This window comes from Mesoplodon bidens, assembly GCF_964165515.1.
Source record: "Mesoplodon bidens genome assembly, chromosome: 1".
Taxonomy (NCBI): domain Eukaryota; kingdom Metazoa; phylum Chordata; class Mammalia; order Artiodactyla; family Ziphiidae; genus Mesoplodon; species Mesoplodon bidens.
In genome coordinates, this window is record NC_138176.1 from 70,199,520 (window position 1) to 70,221,306 (window position 21,787).

At 43.9% G+C, this 21,787-nt stretch overlaps 1 protein-coding gene and 1 pseudogene across 4 annotated transcripts in view; one reads left to right on the forward strand and one right to left on the reverse strand.

Moving 5' to 3' along the window:
- The first annotated feature begins 6,985 nt into the window (after positions 1 to 6,985).
- On the forward strand, positions 6,986 to 10,589 carry LOC308625544 (THO complex subunit 2-like; annotated as a pseudogene). The gene has a single exon. The product of its transcript is annotated as a THO complex subunit 2-like (transcript).
- A 5,354-nt stretch (positions 10,590 to 15,943) lies between these two features.
- Positions 15,944 to 21,787, reverse strand: part of EVC2 (EvC ciliary complex subunit 2) — a 144,157-nt gene continuing 138,313 nt past the window's right edge. For all 3 annotated transcript variants that reach the window (XM_081236924.1, XM_081236926.1, XM_081236925.1), the window contains 2 exons: positions 21,605 to 21,706; positions 15,944 to 18,971 (listed from right to left, as the gene is read on the reverse strand). In XM_081236924.1, the coding sequence (XP_081093050.1) occupies positions 18,701 to 18,971; positions 21,605 to 21,706 (373 nt within the window). In that variant the 3' untranslated portion in view covers positions 15,944 to 18,700. The remainder of the gene's footprint in view (positions 18,972 to 21,604; positions 21,707 to 21,787) is intronic.

The following is a 21,787-nucleotide window of genomic DNA, read 5'->3' on the forward strand; positions in this document are numbered from 1 at the left end:
GGAGGACCAGAATTTGAATCCAGACTCAAGGCCAGATGATGAGTCCATCTTCTGTGTGACTCACTCTGAAGTAGTCAGCTAAGTGATTCAATGTCCCCTGTCTAATCATGCATGGGACAAAAAAAAAGGTTTTCTGAAATTTGGTATCAGGAATAGTGCCTCTTCTAAAGAATGACCTATTTCCCTTCTCTTACATATCTTCCTTTTTGGCTGGGTTGTAATTTGTCCAAGGCAGGGCTTGTTTCGTTACCCTTTGTATTGGCCGAAATGCTGGGTATTTAACAGGTACCAGAAAGGAATACTAATTTCCCTCCTGACTATGGGAAAATGGAATGATAGCTTTGGCCCCCTACCTTGTGGCAGCTTTTACATCTAGAGGTGGGGTGGGTTTGTAAGGCTGGCCACAGCTGGGGCCTGGGTCCAAGCTGGGTGACTTAGTTATCGGAGGAGTGTTGATCCTGGAGCTCAGGTCGCCACTCAGAAAGTTCTTAGCATAGGAAGCAAGGTTTGGCACACTGACCACTCGGCTGGGCACTTCCTCCATCTTCTTTTTCTGTTGGTATTAAAGGAAAGGCCTGTTAGTACCACCAAAAGAGGCATCGTTGTAAAAGTAGATAAGGCCTGCCCAACCGAAATTATATGAGCAAGGAGGCAATAACTTACATGTTATTTTTTAAAGCATTTTATCTTCCAATCCACTTTGTGCTTTAAAAAAACACAGGCTCACAATCTCTTATCCAAAACGTCTGGTGACAAATGTGTTTTTTAATTTAAAATCTTGTTTTAGATTTTAAAAGGCTATATAACATCCCCAGCAGAAGCTGGGCCCACCTTGTCCTCAAACACATTAATATTTCTGGAGTGAAACTTACATTTTGTCACACCAAGAGCGATATATAAAAGTTATAAATGAGCTTACATGAATTCAGCTTGGGTTAGGTTTACTGTCCTATGAGTTACAAAAAAAATACAAATTTTTAAGCACTTTAGGATTTTGTGATAGCAGATGAGAGATTTGGATGTGAATACTCTCACTGTAATAAATTCCAAAAGTTTTATAAAAGGAAAAAAAATTACAGTGAAGGATTCCTGCTCTTCTCTCTCTCCTTCCTATCACCCAGATATAGCCATTATTAAGAGTGACACATTTATATACAAAAAGTTTGGAAAATTCAAAAAACTCATAAAAATAAAAAACACATAATCTGCCTAGCCAGATATAAATACTGTTTATTAATAATTTGGACTATTTCCTGGGGGTCTTACTTTCAATGAATATTCCTCTAAATGAATGCCGGACAGTTGATAAATAAGCTGCCATTACCTTTGGGAAAAACAAAGCCAGCAGAATTATGTAATGCATTGAAACCAGTAGGACCAATTTACCTTCATGGAAGGGGTCAAATACCCTGGGCGAGGACTGAAAGAGAAGGGCCGATTCCGATGGGACACTGCGCTGGGGAATGCTGCGTAGTGAAATCTTCTCTCCTCCTGGAAAAACAATACAACGGAGTCTAAATGAGCCTAACTACCCAGCACACGGAGTTTAATTTGAAGGAAGATGGCTGTGTGAGAGCAGACTACAGAGAGGAGGAAAGACCAGGGAAGGGAGGGGAAGTCAGTGGGAATCAAGCTGCCACCCACTGAAGCTTTGAGGAAGCACCTTTATTTCTGGGGCCTTTGTGTCCCTAGCACCCCTTGTGAAGGAAAGGGAGAGCCTTTTTGGAATGCCTTAGGGAAGTCAGAGATCCAGGTACTCTTAGGATCTGAGCAGAATCTACTGCAGAAAGGTATTAGTTAAGACAAAGAAAAAAAACCACCCAGGTACAATCACTATATGGCCAATCTTCTTTACCTGTGTCATTCTCCACTTTTTTCTTTCCTGCTGTATTGTTTCTAAAGCAAGTTCCAGTTGTTGCATAATTTCATCTGTAGAAACATTGAGGGCTTCCCTGGTGGCGCAGTGGTTAAGAATCCGCCTGCCAATGCAGGGGACACGGGTGCGAGCCCTCGTGCGGGAAGATCCCACATGCCGCGGAGCAACTAAGCCCGTGCACCACAACTACTGAACCTGCGTTCTAGAGCCCGCGAGCCACAACTACTGAGCCCACGTGCGACAACTGCTGAAGCCCGCGGGCCTAGAGCCCATGCTCCGCAACAAGAGAAGCCACCACAGTGAGAAGCCCACACACCGCAACGAAGAGTAGCCCCCGCTCGCCGCAACTAGAGAAAGCCTGCGCGCAGCAACGAAGACCCAACGCAGTCAAAAACCCCCCCCCAAAAGACATTGATAAGTGTTTCTAAGAGATAAGGACTCTTTTCTAAAAAAAAAAACATAACCACAATACCTTTGTCACACTTGGCAAACAAGCAATTCCTTATTAGTATCATCTAATTTTCAGTTGGTGGTTAAGTTTTTCTCTTCATCTCGACATGAAGCAATGTGACTGGGGAGCAGGAGGGTGCAAGGATGGGTGTGAGATACAAGTGTGCGTGTGTACTGTGGGAGGATGTGTCGCTGTGTAAGCTACCATAAGACCATGGATTTTACTCTGAGAAGGACAGGGAGCCACAGGAGGTCCTGAACAGAGCCGTGTTGTGGTCCGAATTACATTTTTATAAGAGTACTCTGGTCGCTGTGAGGTCAACAGAGTGGGGTGAGGCTGGAGTGAGTGGGGAGACCAGTGGACTCTCCATCATGCATGAGAGGCAGCAAGGCCCGGACCTGGTGAAGGTGGTGAAGGTGGTGAAGACAGAGATGGTGGGAAGAGGCTGGACTTCTGATGTGGCTAATTAGCTGACCCACGTGGGCAACGCTGACAGGAGTGAGTGTATCACCCAAAGTCCCCAGAGCTGAATGTAAGCCACTGGGAGCTGGCTTACAGAGAACTTTCAACCAAAGCTTGGAGCACAGGAAGGCTGGGCAAAAGCCTAAAGCAAGGGTTAAAGTGTGAGGAAACATGAGTGTGAGGTGCAAACCATTCTAGATTTTCCCAAATGCTGTGGGTTAAAAAAACCAAACCAATACCAACATCAGGCAGATGGTGTGGGACTTGAGAGTGATTTTTTTTTTTTTGCCTTCTACTTTCCTGCGTTAATTTTTTTTTAGTGAGCATGTATTTTTTTATATGATAGGGGAAAAATAACCAAGGACCTTTTGTAAGGTGGTTTTCGGGTTAGCAGGATTACAGTTTTAGGCACCCATGGAAGTGCTAGGCTAAAGCGAATACCCCGGACAGCCTCACCGTGAGCTGCTTGATGATCTCCTCCCTCTCCTTCAAGCGGGTCTGCAGACGGTCTATGAGCTGAACGTCCTCCGGCCTCAACTCCCCCTTTCCTGGCTTCTCTCCGGAATCTTTCAGTCTGTTTGGAGCAGGCATGCAGTTAGCCACCATGCTGCAATGACCCAACCACAAGGAGGGAGAAGAGGTGGACGTGATGGGGATGCTGCTATGTTGCTTGGCCTGGCTGGCCACTCTCTGTTCACCAAAGGGGAAACTGAGGCCCAGAGAGCCTGCCCAGGGCCACCCAGTGAGTTGGCTGCAGAGCTCCAGGTGGAGCCCAGGACTGCAACTCCCAGTCTGACACTTGTCAGTTCCCCCAGGTTCTGTAGGGCCCAGAAACCAAAGGCCTGTGTGTGCACACTGATGCCACATGCAGTGGGGCTTCAAGAACCAGTGAAGTTTGAGAGAAGAGGCCTCAGCCGGAAAACGTCCCCACCCACGCCAAGGCCAGCAGGTTATGCCAATACAGATGTGGCTCCCGCCCCACCTGCAGGCAGCCAGAGAGTATGGCATTAGCTAGTTCTGCAAAGCAGCGGGGCAGCTGCTTTGGAAATAACCTCCGGTTGGTGGGGGAGAGAGGGTGAGGGCTGCCGGTGATTTACTGACTGTAGTTGATAAGAGGCCAGGGCTTTGGGGTGAGATGACTTGGGCTCTTATCCCAGCTCTGCTTTTTTCTAGCTATGTAATCTCGGGCATTTTGCCCATGAGACTCAGTTCCTTCTTTAATATGGGCGTGAAACTGGGTGGTTGTGAGGATTCAGTGAGATAATGCATGCCCAGCACGTGCTAAGAAGCCATTAGATGGTAGCTGGTAAAAGCTTCCACTCCAGATTTTGGATGATTTGCCTTGTATTGGAGCCAGTGGAGGACAGTTTTTAAGAGCACAAGTTAAGGGTCAGACAGGTGACGTTTAAATTTACTTAGTGCTGCTTGACCTGATCTCCCTGCCACTAACCCCGATCTCCCAGTCTCTTCTCCTCTCAGCAGTCAGAAGTGACCCTGTTAAAAGGTATCTCAGGCCATGTCAGTCATGCTCAAAGCCTTACAAGGGCTTCCCACTGCACTCCATCTGAATACAGCCAAACCCCTTCCTGCTCAGCGCAGCATCTCCTCCACCCCTCCCAGCTACCTTGCCAACCTCAGTTCCTATCATCACTCTCTCACTCATTCCACTTAAGCCTTCTGGCTGTTTGGTCTTGGGAGGCGGGCCCCAGGGCCCTTGCACTTGCTGTTCTGGCTGCTTGGAATGCTCTTCGTCCAGATGGCTCTCTCATTTCCTCTCCTCTTTATGCTTAAATGTCACCTCCTTGCCCACCCTTGGCACTCTAGACACTGATCCTGTTTTCCTTCTAGTACCTTCAGGTACTTTCATTACCTGATATGAAGTTAAATATTTATTTGCTTATTTCTTTGTCAGAATCCCCATCTAGAATTTGTGAGTGCTATGAGAGCACAGTCTTTGTTTTATTCCCACTGTAACTCCAGAGCCTAAAACAGTGCAAGGCACACAGTAGGCCCTTAACAAATATTTGCTGAATGAATAAATGAATGCTTGCATGAGGGGCCCTTGCTTTCTTAATCAATCCATGGGAACAACGGTTTCCACCCTGAAGAACTGCTGTGAAGATTAAATGAGATGATGCACATTAGAAGGCAGAAATGCTCATAAAAAAGTAGCCCTGATCTTCTTCTGTGTGTGAGGGTCAAACCATGCTCATTCCTCACAGATTCCCAGTACCCGGCACAAGACGGGAATGCAGTCTCATAAAAAGACGGGTGGCCAACCATCCCAGTTTGCCTGGAACTGAGGCGCTTCTGGAACTCGGGACTTCTAGTTTTAAAACTAGGAGAGGGGGCTTCCCTGGTGGCGCAGTGGTTGAGAGTCTGCCTGCTGATGCAGGGGACACGGGTTCGTGCCCCGGTCCGGGAAGATCCCACATGACGCGGAGCGGCTGGGCCCGTGAGCCATGGCTGCTGAGCCTGCGCGCCCGGAGCCTGTGCTCCGCAACGGGAGAGGCCACAACACTGAGACGCCCGCGTACAGCAAAAAAAAAAAAAAAAAAAAACTAGGAGAGTCCTGGAGACACTAGGATGAGGTCCCCCTAATAAAATGGTACATCTACTAGTCCCTCCCAACCTGGGGCCAAGTCCTCACTTACTCAGTTTCCAGGGCAGCCAGCCGGGTGTGGAGCTGCGCTTGAGCGCTGCTGAAATCGGCCACCATGGCCTGCACCTCCTGCCGGTGTTCCTGGCGTAGCATCTCCATCTCCCGGGCCCACTGGGCTTGCTGATCCTCCTCCAGCAGCCTGTGGGGCGGGGTGGAATCACAGCTGGGCTTGTCCAGGCTCTAGGGACTGAACCTCTAGGGCACTGGAGTTTCTCCCCACTCTGCTGGGTGGCCTGCAGAATCTAAGGTCAGGACACAGTGGGAAGGAGATCCGGGGTCTCTGAGTTGTGGGGTCCAGCTTGTGGAACCTCTTCTCAGTACCTTCCACCCCCAGCATTCCATGAAGGAGAAACCTGAGCACAAAGGGCAGCCTTCTGGGACAAGGGGTGGAGGACAGCTCAGGAGAGGAGTCCCAGAAAACACTCCTTTCACTTGGGGGAGGTGGTTAGGCCTGGAGGCTGAGATTCTGTATCAGAATTACCAAATGCTGTGGACTCTGAGAGTTGGGAGACCAGCGGTCCAGGGTGAGAAGGCAGGATGGGAGAGGGATTAGGAGAACACTGGTTAGAGCCGGGCTGCCTGCGTCCCTCCGCGGCCTCCCCCATCACTTCCTAGCTGCATGACTTTGGGCGAGCTGCACTCTGCTCAGTTTCTCCATCTGACAACAGTGGCTACCTTATAGGGTTATTGAAAGGATGAACCACGTTAATCCATGTCCAGAAGAGCCCGTGGCACAAAGCGTATGTTTGACCATCAGCCACTTTTCCTAACCTTGGGATGGGGCACTAAGGGATCCTCAGACCAGCCTCAGGGGGCCTGACACCTTCTGAAAGTACATGCATATTTTTGTGTGATGATATCCTTCTCCAGGAGAGGGACATCGTTTTCCTCACCAGGAGGGGGCTGTAATCAGAAATGGTCAGGAGCCCCTACTCTGGTCCAGTCTCCTTATTCCAGTGTCACATGGTGAGTCTCTAACTGAATTTAAGGTGCTCCACCTTGGCCAGGTGGATTCATGGCTGTTTCTCAGATGAGCCTCAGGCCTACTTTCACTGGAACTTTATGCGGGGGACTGGAACATTCAAACTCTGGGATGAAATGGACAAATGCCTTCCAAGATACAAACTACCAAAGCTCACTCAGGAAGAAACAGATAACTTGAAAAGTCCTATGTCAATTAATAAAATTAAAGTTGTAGTTATAAACTTTCCAGCCAGGGAAAAAGAAGGCCATGAATTCAGGACTTGATAAAGGGCTATCCAGCCTGGACAAGGCAATCAGAGTTGCCACCACAATTTACCGAGTGCCAGGGTCAGTGCTAAGTATCTTCCTATACATTTCACTGCATTCTACAACAGCCCTGAGAGGGGGTGGTGTTTTCTACCTTTTACAGGTAAGGGCAGGGTCTTGGAGAGATTAGCAGACTCGCCCAACGTCACGCAGCTAATTATGAGCACACAGAGGCGGCTCCCGGCATTCCCGTGGGCGGTGCTCCCCTTTGACCGCTCGCTCGCGTTTTGCTACTAATGAGAGGAAGATGGCGGACGCAGCTGTCGTGGATCTCGTAGAGTGGATAAAGAACTGGGAGAAATCAGGGAGAGGTGAATTTTTGCATTTATGCCGGATCCTCAGTGAAAATAAAAGCCATGATAGTTCAACTTATAGAGATTTCCAGCAAGCTCTTTATGAGTTATCATACCATGTCATTAAAGGAAATCTAAAGCATGAACAGGCATCTAATGTTCTTAATGACATTAGTGAATTTTGTGAGGATGTGCCCTCCATTCTTGCTGACGTATTCTGCATATTAGATACTGAGACAAATTGTTTAGAAGAAAAAAGCAAGAGAGACTGTTTTACTCAATTGGTATTAGCATGTTTGTATTTCGTTTCAGACACACCTCTAAAGGAACGCTTGGATCGAGAAACATTGGAATCATTGGGGCTTATGAAACAATCACAGCAATTCAATCAAAAGTCAGTTAAAATCAAGACAAAACTCTTTTATAAGCAGCAAAAATTTAATTTGTTAAGAGAAGAAAATGTAGGATATGCCAGGCTGATTGCTGAATTGGGGCAAGATTTATCTGGAAATATTACTAGTGATTTGATCTTAGAAAATATCAAATCTTTAATAGGATGCTTTAATCTGTATCCCAATAGAGTTCTGGATGTCATTTTAGAAGTGTTTGAATGCAGGCCAGAACACGATGACTTCTTTATATCTTTATTAGAATCTTACATGAGTCTGTGTGAACCGCAAACACTGTGTCATATTCTTGGGTTCAAATTCAAGTTTTACCAGGAACCAAATGGAGAGACTCCTTCATCTTTGTAGAGAGTTGCAGCAGTACTTCTATGATTTAATCTTATGGATTTAGATGATCTTTATGTACATCTTCTTCCAGCTGATAATTGCATTATGGATGAACACAAACGAGAAATTGTAGAAGCTAAGCAGATTGTTAGAAAACTTACAGTGGTTGTACTGTCTCCTGATAAAATTGACAAACGAGAGAAAGAAAAGGAGAAAGAAGAGGAGAAAGTGGAAAAGCCACCTGACAACCAAAAACTTGGTTTGTTGGAAGCCTTGTTAAAGATTGGTGATTGTCAGCATGCACAGAACATTATGGATCAGATGCCTCCATACTACGCAGCTTCACATAAACTAATAGCCCTTGCTATTTGCAAGCTTATTCATATAACTATTGAGCCTCTCTACCGAAGAGTTGGCGTTCCTAAAGGTGCTAAAGGCTCACCTGTTAATGCTTTGCAAAATAAGAGAGCACCAAAACAAGCAGAGAGCTTTGAAGATTTGAGGAGAGACGTCTTCAGTATGTTCTGTTACCTTGGTCCCCACCTTTCTCACGATCCCATTTTATTCGCAAAAGTGGTGCGGATAGGCAAGTCATTTATGAAGGAGTTTCAGTCTGATGGAAGCAAACAAGAAGATAAAGAGAAGACGGAAGTTATCCTTAGCTGCTTGCTTAGCATTACTGACCAGGTATTACTTCCATCTCTTTCTTTGATGGACTGCAATGCTTGTATGTCTGAGGCACTGTGGGGAATGTTTAAAGCATTTCCATATCAGCATAGATATCGTCTGTACAGCCAGTGGAAGAATGAAACTTACAACAGTCATCCACTTTTAGTAAAAGTTAAAACTCAAACAATACACAGAGCCAAATATATCATGAAGCGTCTAACCAAGGAAAATGTGAAGCCCTCTGGAAGACAAATTGGGAAGTTGAGCCACAGCAATCCAACCATTTTGTTTGATTATATCTTGTCACAAATACAGAAGTATGATAACTTAATAACACCTGTAGTAGATTCATTGAAATACCTCACTTCATTGAATTATGACGTCTTGGCCTACTGTATCATTGAAGCTTTAGCTAATCCAGAAAAGGAGAGAATGAAACATGACGACACAACCATCTCAAGCTGGCTTCAGAGTCTGGCTAGTTTGTGTGGTGCAGTTTTTCGTAAATATCCAATTGATCTTGCTGGTCTTCTTCAATATGTGGCTAATCAGCTAAAGGCAGGCAAAAGTTGTGACCTGCTTATATTGAAAGAAGTGGTAGAAAAAATGGCAGGCATAGAAATTACAGAAGAAATGACAATGGAGCAACTAGAGGCCATGACTGGTGGAGAGCAACTAAAAGCTGAGGGTGGTTACTTTGGCCAGATAAGAAACACTAAAAAAATCCTCCCAGAGATTAAAGGATGCACTATTAGACGATGGTCTTGCTCTTCCTCTCTGTTTGCTTGTGGCTCAGCAGAGGAATGGGGTAATCTTTCAGGAAGGTGGAGAGAAACATTTGAAACTTGTGGGAAAGCTCTATGATCAGTGTCATGATACCCTGGTACAGTTTGGTGGGTTTTTAGCATCTAATCTAAGCACAGAGGATTATATAAAGCGAGTGCCTTCAATGGATGTGCTCTGTAATGAATTTCACACACCCCATGATGCAGCATTTTTCCTGTCTAGGCCAATGTATGCACACCATATTTCATCAAAGTATGATGAACTTCAAAAATCAGAGAAGGGAAATAAACAGCAACATAAAGTTCACAAGTACATGACATCATGTGAAATGGTGATGGCTCCTGTCCATGAAGCAGTGGTTTCCTTACATGTTTCCAAAGTCTGGGATGACATCAGCCCTCAATTCTATGCCACATTCTGGTCATTGACAATGTATGACCTTGCAGTTCCACGTACCAGCTATGAACGGGAAGTCAATAAACTTAAAGTCTAGATGAAAGCAATTGATGACCAGGAAATGCCTCCAAATCAAAAGAAAAAAGAGAAGGAGCGATGTACTGCCCTTCAGGACAAGCTTCTTGAAGAAGAAAAGAAGCAGGTGGAACACGTACAGTGAGTGCTACAGAGACTGAAACTGGAAAAGGACAACTGGCTTTTAGCAAACTCTACCAAAAATGAGACCATCACAAAATTTCTACAGCTGTGTATATTTCCTCGATGTATTTTTTCAGCAATTGATGCTGTTTACTGTGCTCGTTTTGTTGAATTGGTACATCAACAGAAAACTCCAAAGTTTTCCACACTTCTTTGCTCTGATCGAGTTTTCTCTGATATAACTTACACAGTCGCAAGCTGTACTGAAAATGAAGCTAGTCGATATGGAAGATTCCTTTGCTGCATGTTAGAGACTGTGACCAGGTGGCACAGTGATAGAGCCACATATGAAAAGGAATGTGGAAATTATCCAGGATTTCTTACTATATTACGGGCAATTGGTTTTGATGGTGGAAATAAAGCTGATCAATTAGACTATGAAAAATTTCGACACGTTGTACATAAATGGCATTACAAACTAACCAAGGCATCGGTACATTGCCTTGAAACAGGTGAATATACTCACATCAGGAATATCTTGATTGTGCTAACAAAAATACTTCCTCGGTACCCAAAAGTTTTGAATCTGGGTCAGGCTTTGGAAAGAAGAGTGCATAAAATCTGCCAAGAGGAGAAAGAGAAGAGGCCAGATCTATATGCATTGGCTATGGGCTACTCTGGGCAGTTGAAAAGTAGAAAGTCATACATGATACCTGAAAATGAGTTTCATCAAAAAGACCCCCCTCCGAGGAATGCAATTGCCAGTATATAAAATGGCACTGGATTATCTTGTATTCCTGTAAGTGGCTTTGGACTTTATTCTGGCATGCTGTTAAGTCACTTGAGATCAGTTTAAATTGTTTGAGGCTTGTTTTCCTCTTCTTCTTATTTTTAATGGTTTTATCAAGATAGAATTTACATACCATAAAGTTCACCCACTTAAAGTGTACAGTTCCCTGTGTTTTTAATATATTTACAGAGTTGTGCAATCATAGCTATAATCTAATTTTATAAAATGTGCATTACCTCAAAATGTATCCATCAGCCATCACTCTCCACAATCCCCATGCTCCTGCCCACCCCCCATGATTCCAGGCAACTACTAATCTACTTTCTGTCTCTATAGATTTGTTGAGACTTGCTTTTAAGCTTTCTTATGGTGAATCCAGAACAGTTAATTTATTCCCATTACCAAGGCAAGATCCATCAGAAGACCAGCTGATGCATCATACTCTGGCTGGTGGGAATGGGAAATATTCCCAGTCCTTGGTGAGCTTTGGGAATTGTTCGGAAACTACTTCTTTCTGGTGGTTCTTTCTCCCCGCTGACAGTTTACCCTCATGTGCACATGGCTCAGTATTCAGACAAAGACTCAAGGGGGCCCTTTTATTGATACTAACGTGCCCTCCCTCTTTCTCTTTCTCTCTTCCTCTCCCTCTCTGTGTCTCTCCTCTATATTCTGCCTCGTAAATCTCAGTTGCCTCAGCCTCCCTGTATTCCGCTCTCTGTCTCCTCAGCTCAGAGAGACTGCTGGGCTCTGTTTGGGTTTTCCCTACCTGATCTGCAGCCTTAAAACTGCCTCCGGGCACTAAGCTAGGGCAGTTATAGGGCTCCCTTCATTTATTTCCTTTTTTTTAGATATCACGGTCCCATGCTGCCTATTGCTCGATGTCTGAAAATAGTTCTTTCCTGTATTTTGGCTAGTTCTCTAGTTGTTTAAGTTGGAATTTTAAATTCAGTCTGTTACTCTATCATGGCCAGATGCCCTTTCATGTTATCTTGAAGCAAATCTCTAACAACATATAATTTCATCCATAAATATTTCAGTATGTTTCTCCAAAAGATAAGTCTTTTTTTTTTTTACCATAACTATCAATTATTTCTAGCCAATTGTTAACTCTAGGGAAAATGAAAAGTTACACAAAAAAGGAAATGTAATTAAAATGCACTACATGGGGCTTCCCTGGTGGCGCAGTGGTTGAGAGTCCGCCTGCCGACGCAGGGGACACGGGTTCGTGCCCCGGTCCGGGAGGATCCCACATGCTGCGGAGCACCTGGGCCCGTGAGCCATGGCCGCTGAGCCTGCGCGTCCGGAGTCTGTGCTCCACAACGGGAGAGGCCACAACAGTGAGAGGCCCGCGTACCGCAAAAAACAAAACAAAACAAAACAAAAAAACCACTACATGGGCTTCCCTGGTGGCGCAGTGGTTGGGAGTCTGCCTGCCGATGCAGGGGACACGGGTTCGTGCCCCGGTCCGGGGGGATTCCGCATGCCACGGAGCGGCTGGGCCCGTGGGCCATGGCCGCTGGGCCTGCGCGTCCGGAGCCTGTGCTCCGCAACGGGAGTGGCCGCAGCAGTGAGAGGCCCACGTACCGCAAAAAAACACAAACAAACAAACAAAAACACTACATGGATCAGCTTCAAATAAAGTTTTATTAGTTATAATAACATAAATGCTGAATATTTAGTGAAAATTGAACTTTAATTGCATTAGATAACTGGAGAGGAAGGGTGTGTGTGTGTTTACATGTGTATAAGAAAGCTAAATTCTTATCTGCTATAACAGAAGGTCAATATATGTTATGAATGATACAGCACTGAGAAGTTGCACTATGTTCCTAAGAGTATAAATCTTGATGCCACAAGAAACAGCTAAACAGTTGAAATTAGTTGCTCCTGGAAAAGAAGAAATTAAAGGTAAGGTGTAGTGGTGAGGGGACTACAGGGGGCTGTAAGAGACTGTACTTTAATCTTAAATAGAAAAAAAGAAATACTAAAATTTGTTGTATCAGAAGTCAAAGAAACTGAAAATAGGACAACAGAAACAAATCAAGAAAACATAAAACCAGTTCTTGGAAAAGATCAATAAATCAATATATGTGTAGCCATGTTAATCAAGGGAGAGAAAAAGAGAATAAGCTCATTACATATTGGAAATGAAAGAGTGGTCATCACAACTATTCTCTTGGACATTAAAAGGAAAACGAAGGAATATTTTCCAAAACTTTATGCTTGCACATTTGATAACTTATATGAAATGGACCAATTTCTCAAGAGACACACTCTACCAAAACTCACACAAGAAATAACAATGTAAATAAGCATATGTCTATTAAGGTAACTGAATCAATAATTAATACCCTTCCAAAACAGAAAGCACTAGGCCCAGATGGATTCACTGGTGAAACTATTCCATATGATAATTATTATTATTCAAGGAAGAAGTGATACCAATTCTCTACAATCTCTCCCAGATAGTAGAAGCAGAGGAAACACTTTGTATATCATTCTATGGGACCAGCATTACCTTAATATCAGATAAAGATATTATAAGAAATGAAAACAACAAACCAATATCTTTCATAAATGCAGATGCAAAAATCCTCAACAAAACATTAGCAAATCGAATCCAATAAGAGTGACATCTTTAAAGTAGTGAAAGAAAAAAATTTAAACACTAGAAACCTAGAACTCTATAGTCAGTAAAAATAGCTTTTGAAAATGAAGGCAATAAAGAGACTTTTAACACAAAGTGTGAGAAAACTCATCACCAGAAAACTTGCACTAGAAGAAATATTATGGGACATTTCTTAGGAAGAAGGAAAGTGATACAAGATGGAAATATGGATCTACATAAAAGAAAAATGAGCACCAGAAGTTGCAAATATTTGTAAAAACATATTTTCTAATTTTAAGTCTTTAAAAGATAACTACATATAAAAAGTAAAATATCATCAACGTACGTGGGAGTTTAACACAAATAGAAGCAAAAATGTGGTTAACAATAGCAGAAAGGATAGAGAAGGGAAATGGAAGTATAGTGCTGCAAGATTCTTACACTATATGTGAAGGTACATAATACTATTTGAAGATGGAATATAAGTAAAAAATGTAAATTGTAAAACCTAGGACAGCCTCTAAAAAAAAGATATGATAGGATTTCCCTGGTGGTGCAGTGGTTAAGAATCTGCCTGCTAATGCAGGGGACATGGGTTCAAGCCCTGGTCTGGGAAGATTCCACATGCCACAGAGCAACTAAGCCCATGCACCACAACTACTGAAGCCCGTGTGCCTAGAGCCCCTGCTCTGCAACAACAGAAGCCACTGCAATGAGAAGCCCACGCACCGCAACGAAGAGTAGCCCCCACTCGCAGCAACTAGAGAAAGCGCACGTGCAGCAGTGAAGACCCAACCAGCCAAAAATAAATAAATAAAGTTAAAAAAAGAAGTATGATAATAATCCAACAGAGAAAATAAAACTGAATCATAAAAGATACTCAATACCAAAAAGGCAGGAATGGAGGAAAAAGAGAACAAATAACATATCAAAGAATGGAAAACGAAATAGCAATTTGGTAGATTAAAAGGCAAACACAACAAATATCAACAAATACATTAAATATAATGGTCTAAACACCCCCGTTAAATAAAAGGCAGAGATCCTTAGCATCACCCCCACAGCCTGTAAGGAAACTCTGGGAGTCAGTGATGGTTCATCTCCTGGGGCTGGAGGAGGAATCCCCTTCCCCTGAACATGTTACCACACAAATGAAGTAGGGGTGCAGTAAAATTAGGGAGGAAGTACTCTCAGGTGGGTGAGAAATGGTGGTTCCCATATACATTAATGATGAGTAAGGTCATTTCATAGCAGGTTATCTGTCAAATAAGAATAATAACATCTCCTCTACCTGGTCTTCTTGAGGATTAGGAAAAACTTAGATAAATATTCAAGTGATGTGCCTGATCCAGAGAAGGCAAACTCAAGAGTAATGGTGTTAGTGTTGTTGTTGGTGGTGGAGTGGTTGCTGGTAATTTTGGCAAACAAAGGCCAGACAAGCAAGGATGCACACAAAGCAGGAGTAGAATTATCTCCTCACTCCCTACCTGTAGCTGTGTATTGGAAGACAGAAGCCAATAAAAAGCTCAAGTAACTGCTTCTACTCCTGGCCCATCCTCCATAAGACCTTTAGAGTCCCTTTCTAAAACAAATCATATAATGTCACTCCTCTCTTTACAAACTTTCTAAGACAACAATAGCTAGCATTTATTGTGTGTTCCCTGTAGCAGACACATTACAGTATCACTCCCTAATCCTATAAAACAGGTGAGGGAAACAGAGGTTCACAGAAATCAGGTAGCTTCTCTAGGGCCACAGAGTAAATGGCAGATCCAGGAGGCAAACCCAGATCCACCTTCTTCTTTGTGTCTCATTGCCAATCAATGGCTCCGTGAAAAGTAGAGGATTCCCCCATAGACACAGGTAGGAAGGTTATTAGTGGACAATTCATGGAGGTCTTGTAGGCATTGAAAAGTTTTTGGAGGTCTTTCAGCAAGGGAGTGACTCAGATATGGCTACCATAGAACAAATTGGCTTGAGCCAACCTGGAGAGAAGGGATGCGGCTGGCACCATCCAGGAGAGAGGTGGCCTGGGAAGGAGCGGAGGGGAGGAAGAGGGCATAGATGTGAAGGTTAATGCAGTAGCCCAATCAGCAAGACGTAGTCATCATATTTGGGGGTTGAAAACAGGAAGATGTCTAGGATGACTTGTAGGTTTCTGACTTGGTACCATCTACTCAGAGATGGGACATCCCATAGTGGAACAGGTTTTATAGGAAGCCAATGGGTTCAGGGTTGGACAGGCATCTGTGACAAATGTGTCTGGAGCCCAAGAGGAAGTCCAGTCTGGAAATAAAGATTTGGGGTCAAAAGCTTAAAGCTGTTCCCAAATATCCCCAGTCAGGTTGCATCTCACTCCCAAATTCCCACAGCATGGTTTTCATAACTCTATTTTATCCCTTGCGCTTAACGATGATTTATTTTTGTGTCTGTCAACTTAACTAGACTGAACTCTTAGAAGACATAATCCATGGGACACTGAGCCTCAGAGAGGTTAGCAATTTTCTCAAATTCTCCCAACTTGTAAGTAATGGAGCCCCATCTTGAAATCAAGTCCTCTCCACTCAAGTTCCCTGGAGCTTCTCTCTTATGAATAGGCTTCCATGTATTGTGGCAGGTACAGCCCTTCTAGAAGGGTCACTGTCTTCATGTAGGGTGAAAACAGGAATGAAAGGAACCACAAAGCTCAATTTTGTGAGTATGTAAAAACATAATAAATAAGCTACATTTATTGCATATCAACATTTTATTGAACACCAACATTTTATATAATATCCAATATCTTCACTCTTTGTGACATCCCTACCCTAAGGTAGGTATTAGGACCCCTGTTTTACAGATGAGAAGACTAAGGTTCAGAGTGGTAAAGTGACTTGCTTAAAAGTTGTAGAGCCAGGATTTAAACCTGAGCTACCTGATTCCAGGAGCACAAGATTTCCCTATCACATCTTTGTTTTTCTCATGCAGTGAGTTTAGAGAAATTAAATCAATAGCTAGTCTTTGTCTATTAACATAAGGAGTTATTATTAGGTTCAAATGCTGTATTTTGAATAGCTTGAGCACCTCCTGTTGTTGCTAATAATCTATTCAATCAGCCTTCAGCCCATAATTTTGAGCTATTTTTTCGAATCCTTATGTGCAATCTATTTTCAACCATGCATAATTCTAGCAGAGTCCTAGAATCAGGAAATTATTAGAAAGGCAGATGGGTCACCTTCAAGGACTACAGAAGGACATAGATGTGGCAGGTGCACACCACCACCAAACACTTTACTGATCCAGTTTCATCTAATCCTCATAACAAGGGATTCTCATCATCCTTTTGTTGATGAAGAATATGAGGCTCTGAAAGGTCAGGTGACTTCCACAGGACACACAGCTCACGAGCAACAGAGCAGGATCTGAACTTAAGTAAGCTTACACCAAAGACCATGCATTTTCCACTCCACTATCCTGTGTGAAAATCACTGCTCTTTCTCTCCTCTCTTCTCACTTGAGCTTCTGATGGGAAAACTGACCCCATCCACTCTTCTCTCCTGCATTTGAACTGCTTACTTGTGCATATCTGCTAATGCAGAGATATGGCCAACTGGCAGCCACTATGATGGTACACAGCTGCCCCCTGGAAGAAGTGCAACCCCAGGCAAAGATCCCTGATCACCATGCTGCACGCATGCTGATGGGAAACTGCAAATAAGACTTGGCCTTCAGGTTGCCAAAGGCAATGCGATGTCTCATGGCAGGTAAGGGTTTGAAAGCTAGGAGACTTGAGTTCAAAGTGAGGATTCCTCCCTTACACATGGTGTGATCACAGGCAAGTTACTTAAACTTTCTGAGTCTGTTTCCTTGGCTGTAAAATGGGAGTAGTGATCCTCATCTGCTGGGTATTGTCAAGGATTAAGAAGTGGGTTCAGGGCTTCCCTGGTGGTGCAGTTGTTGAGAGTCCGCCTGCCGATGCAGAGGACACGGGTTTGTGCCCCGGTCTGGGAAGATCCCACATGCCGCGGAGCGGCTGGGCCCGTGAGCCATGGCTGCTGAGCCTGCGCGTCCAGAGCTTGTGCTCCGCAACGGGAGAGGCCCCAACAGTGAGAGGCCTGTGTACCGCAAAAAAAAAAAAGAAGTGGGTTCAATGAAAAGGAACAAAGTTGGGTCATTTGTAGAGACGTGGATGGATCTAGAGACTGTCAGTCATATAGAGTGAAGTAAGTCAGAATGAGAAAAACAAATATCGTATATTAACACATATATGTGGAACCTAGAAAAATGGTACAGATGAATTGGTTTGCAGGGCAGAAATTGAGATACAGATGTAGAGAACAAATATATGGACACCAAGGGGGGAAAGTGGCGGTGGTGGTGGTGGTGTGATGAATTGGGAGATTGGGATTGACATATATACACTAATATGTATAAAATAGATAACTAATAAGAACCTGCTGTATATAAAAAAAATAAGTGGGTTCAAGTAGCTGTAAAGGTCTAGAAGCAACTCATGTAAGAGATGCTTCATCAGAATCCCTTTTCTTCTCATTGGTGACAGGATTCCCTGCCTAACCATTTCCCACGCTTAGGAAAGACCCATTATAATTGTATTCTTTGCCTGGTTCTCAGAAGAGCTCATATAATGATCCAACCACACTGTGAGGATGGAGAGGGTCAGGGCACAGGAAAGCACTTTGTGCAACACGAGGACCTGTGTGCAGTCAGTTTGTTGGCAAACACCTGAGGGCAGGTATGTGTCCATTTACCAAGTCCAGGAGAAGGGACAAGGGTTTGGGGCTGTAAAGAGTTCAATGAGTCCTGACTTTGTTACTTATTGGCTTTATGATCTTTCCTAAATCCCCTTACCTTCTTAAGCCTCTGAGTTTCCTGATTTGAGTTGGATATGGTATCGCCCAGTGGCTGGCACATCTTCTGGCCCCTGGAAAGATGGAGGGCAAATTTCCATTGAACATCACAACGTGAGGGCCAAAACCAAGAAGGGATTAAAAATAAATGGTTCCTACAGAAAGCAAAGACGAGTTCCCTTGAGAAGAGCTTTAGGGAAAATGCTCTTCTTTCAAAAGCTCCCTTGATAAAAATAGAATATGTAACAAACACACAATGTGAGAGAAGAGAGAGAGCCTTGCCTTCAGTATACAGCCCACTCTTCAGCCAGGTGTTGCGGGGATGTGAATTAGGGGCCTGGGTCTCCTCTAGACCCTCAGCAAGGTGGGACTGAAAGCAACGAGGGTTCACGGGCTGGTCCCCTGTCTCTTCATGTCCCTTGCGATGCTGAAGGGAATGGGCCATCTGGGAATTCATGGGACCAGATTAAATTTAGCCCATGAAAGTCGTGGTGAGGGAGGGAGAGTGGATGTATCTGTTCTCTGCAAGTGCAATTAATACCTGCAAGTTGTACATTATAAACACACACACACACACTCATGTGGGCAGGAGAAAACAAATCTTTCTGTCTTCAGACTCCTTGGAGCTTTCCTTTGGGCTAGTTCATGCCCAAGGCCCAAGTGGCCTTTTTGGCATTCAGAAAGTTCTTCTTCTTTTTCCTGGGAGGAAGGTGCAGTGAGATCTCCGGCTCCTTTGGATTTCTGAAGATAAAGAGCTTTTCACCAGTGTTTAATAAATCAATGGTTTCTGCTCCTACAATGGGCACCGGGGCCAGTTCACCAATGGACTCCAGTGACAGGTGTGGCCAACTTCGTTTTCCAGAGAATATCACCCTCTCTCTGAGAGGGGGACACGTCTTCTTTAATATGCTAAAGGAAGAACAGAAGATCAGATACGACATTTTTGGCAGCTGACTCTCCCAAGTGTCCTGAAAGAGTTCTCTAGGAAAACCCCCTTTTGTCCCTAGGACCCCAATCAAGTGTCTTTCAAAGAAAGGTTTTCCCCTGTGGTTGCCAGGTTGCCCCTGAGATTAGCTGAAGCCTGTAGCAGTGGTGGCTGCAGACAGCTCTCACCAACTCATGACTGTTCACTTTTGTGGAGTTTTGTGAGCCTGTTGTCATCGTATTGTCAGCACAGAATCAGCCATGGTGGGAGTGTTTCACACCATGGAAACTAAGTGCTACAAATCAGAGCTCCCATCTCCCCCCAGACAATTGTGAGACATTTCCTAGGACACCCCTGCCTGTGGGCTTCACACTAAAAGCAGGCTGATAAAACCCGATTATAAAGCAACAGTTAGAAGTTAGGTAAAATGTGTTTGAAATAGAACAGAGCAACATGCTTTGGGAATATCCTGTAAAAGGATTGCTGGAATCCTGCGCATAAGCAGTCCATCCCCTAAATCCTGGCTGCTCTTGATAATGGTTCTGACTCCTTCTGAGAGTGCTATACAACCTGAAAGCCACAGGGTCCTTTGCCCAAGCGGTGCAGGACGAGGCCATGTCACTGGGGGTCTACCTACTGGAGGCCACTGGTAGGCTCGTGGGCCCTTCCTGAACAGGTGTGGCTAATGAGGCTCCATCCCCCTCACCACGAACTCCTGCCCTGGCAGCTGCATGATCTGAGCAAGGACTCAAAGGCAACTCAGACCGATTCACAGTCTCTCCTCCTCCCACCATTGTACACAGCATCTCAAGGCAAAAAGGCGAGTACAGTGATCCAAGACAGTGGCGCCAGGGTTCTCCTGATCTGTACTAGCCCACTTGTCTCAGTGTAGCCCAGGAAGGCATTCAGCAGCCCCATCCCCATGCTAATCTAGAACAACCGACTTCTGTTCCTTAGTGGAGCGCTTTACAGTTATACAGCTTGAATTTAATTTTCTTGGTTTGGGCTCAATATCCAGATCTAATTTCTCTGGGACTAAATTCTGATACCTGGCCCATTATCAATGGCTCCCAGATTTTTATCCATGGACTATTTGGGAAGATTGTCTCTGCGGCTTCACTGGAGCCCTGAGAAATTATGGAAGGGGCAGGACACTTCTCTTGGACATCCTCTGTTTCCAGAGCACACTTTGGTTATCATATTTTAACCTTTTAACCTTTTAATAAGACCTGCTAATATTGTAGGCAACTGATAATGTCTATCTTATTTCTTTGATGAATCATCACGCTGGAACACTTTTTGTACTTTTGTACATTAATTATACTTCCTCTTTTGTTTCTATTTTGTTATAGTATCTCTGTTCATGTTCTTTCCCCTACACACGTACTAGGGTTTTCATATTCTGATCAACGCATAATACTAATATTTTCTATGTTGCTTTTGTTGCAAGTGTTTTTCCCAGTCTGTTTCTTTTTTTTTTTTTTAAAGTAAGGGACTGTCCCTTATTCTCCCACGTACACCAGTGCCTATGTTAAATGGTCTCACGTAACTCTTGTGACTCTTGTTACCCTTTTTCCAACTCTCTAGTGGGAAACACGCGAGACCCTTGGTCTGTTGTTTGTAGCACCCTAAAACCGCTGTGCCTCTAACTTTCCTCTGCTCTCCAGGTGTGCAATCACCACAGCTGAAAGAGAAGGCACTCAAGAGAGTAAGAAGAGCGCTGGCCTGGAAGTTCAGGGAAATAAAGGGGTTGGTTACATGGCCCTAAATCCCACGGTCACTTTCAACAGCTGCAGGCATGGGGTCTCTTCCTCTGACCTCCCTGAGCTGGTGAAGTGTGGCCGTGGGATTTCCCCCACTTTCCAGAAAGTGGGGAGGCTCAGTGCAGCAAGGTGGGAGAGGGCTTTGTGAACTATAAAGTCTGAACATTTATAAGGAATTATTCTCCTTCTAATGAGATTCCATAAAAAAAAAGCCATTAGTTAAAATAAATACTGCAGTTAAAATGCTAATAAATGACAGAACATTCTCCCACTGGTAGCTGGTGGCTATCTTCAGCTCATAAACTAAGCGCACTTTGCATTTTTTTTTTAATTGAAGTATAGTTGATTTACAATATTGTGTTCGTTTCAGCTGTACAGCAAAGTGCACCTTTTCCATTATAGGTTATTCTTTTCCATTATATATTATTACAAGTTATTGAATATAGTTCCCCATGCTACATAGTAAATCCTTGTTGCTTATCTATTTTATATCTAGTAGTTTGTATCTGTTAATCTCATACTCCTAATTTATCCCTCCCCACCCTGCCCCCGCTATCCCCTTTGGTAACCATAAGTTTGTATTCTATGTCTGTGAGTCTATTTCTGTTTTGTAAGTAAGTTCATTTGTATTACTTTTAAAATTTCACATATAAGTGGTATCATATGATATCTGTCTTTCTCTGTTTACTTCACTTCAAACTAAGCCCACTGTGAATAAAGACTGTGGTCTTTAGGGAAGGAATGTTGATATGTTTGCAGTAACCCTCCCTTTGTGGTCCCCTCCGCCTCCCCTTCCCAGCTCACAGGCAGCCTGGCTGCCCTCCTCAGCCCACCTGAGCAGATGCCCTCATTACCTCTCCTTCCTCTTGTGAGCCCAGAGCATCTTTTCTAATCCTCTGCTTATCAGTTCTCCTCGAAGTTTGCTCTCAAAGGCTTGCCACCAGCCCTGATGTTTCCTGAAGGCAAGAAGGGAGCGTTCTTATATTTTCAAAAAGAACAGAATCTTCAAGTGATGCAAAATCTTTAAAAGCACTATG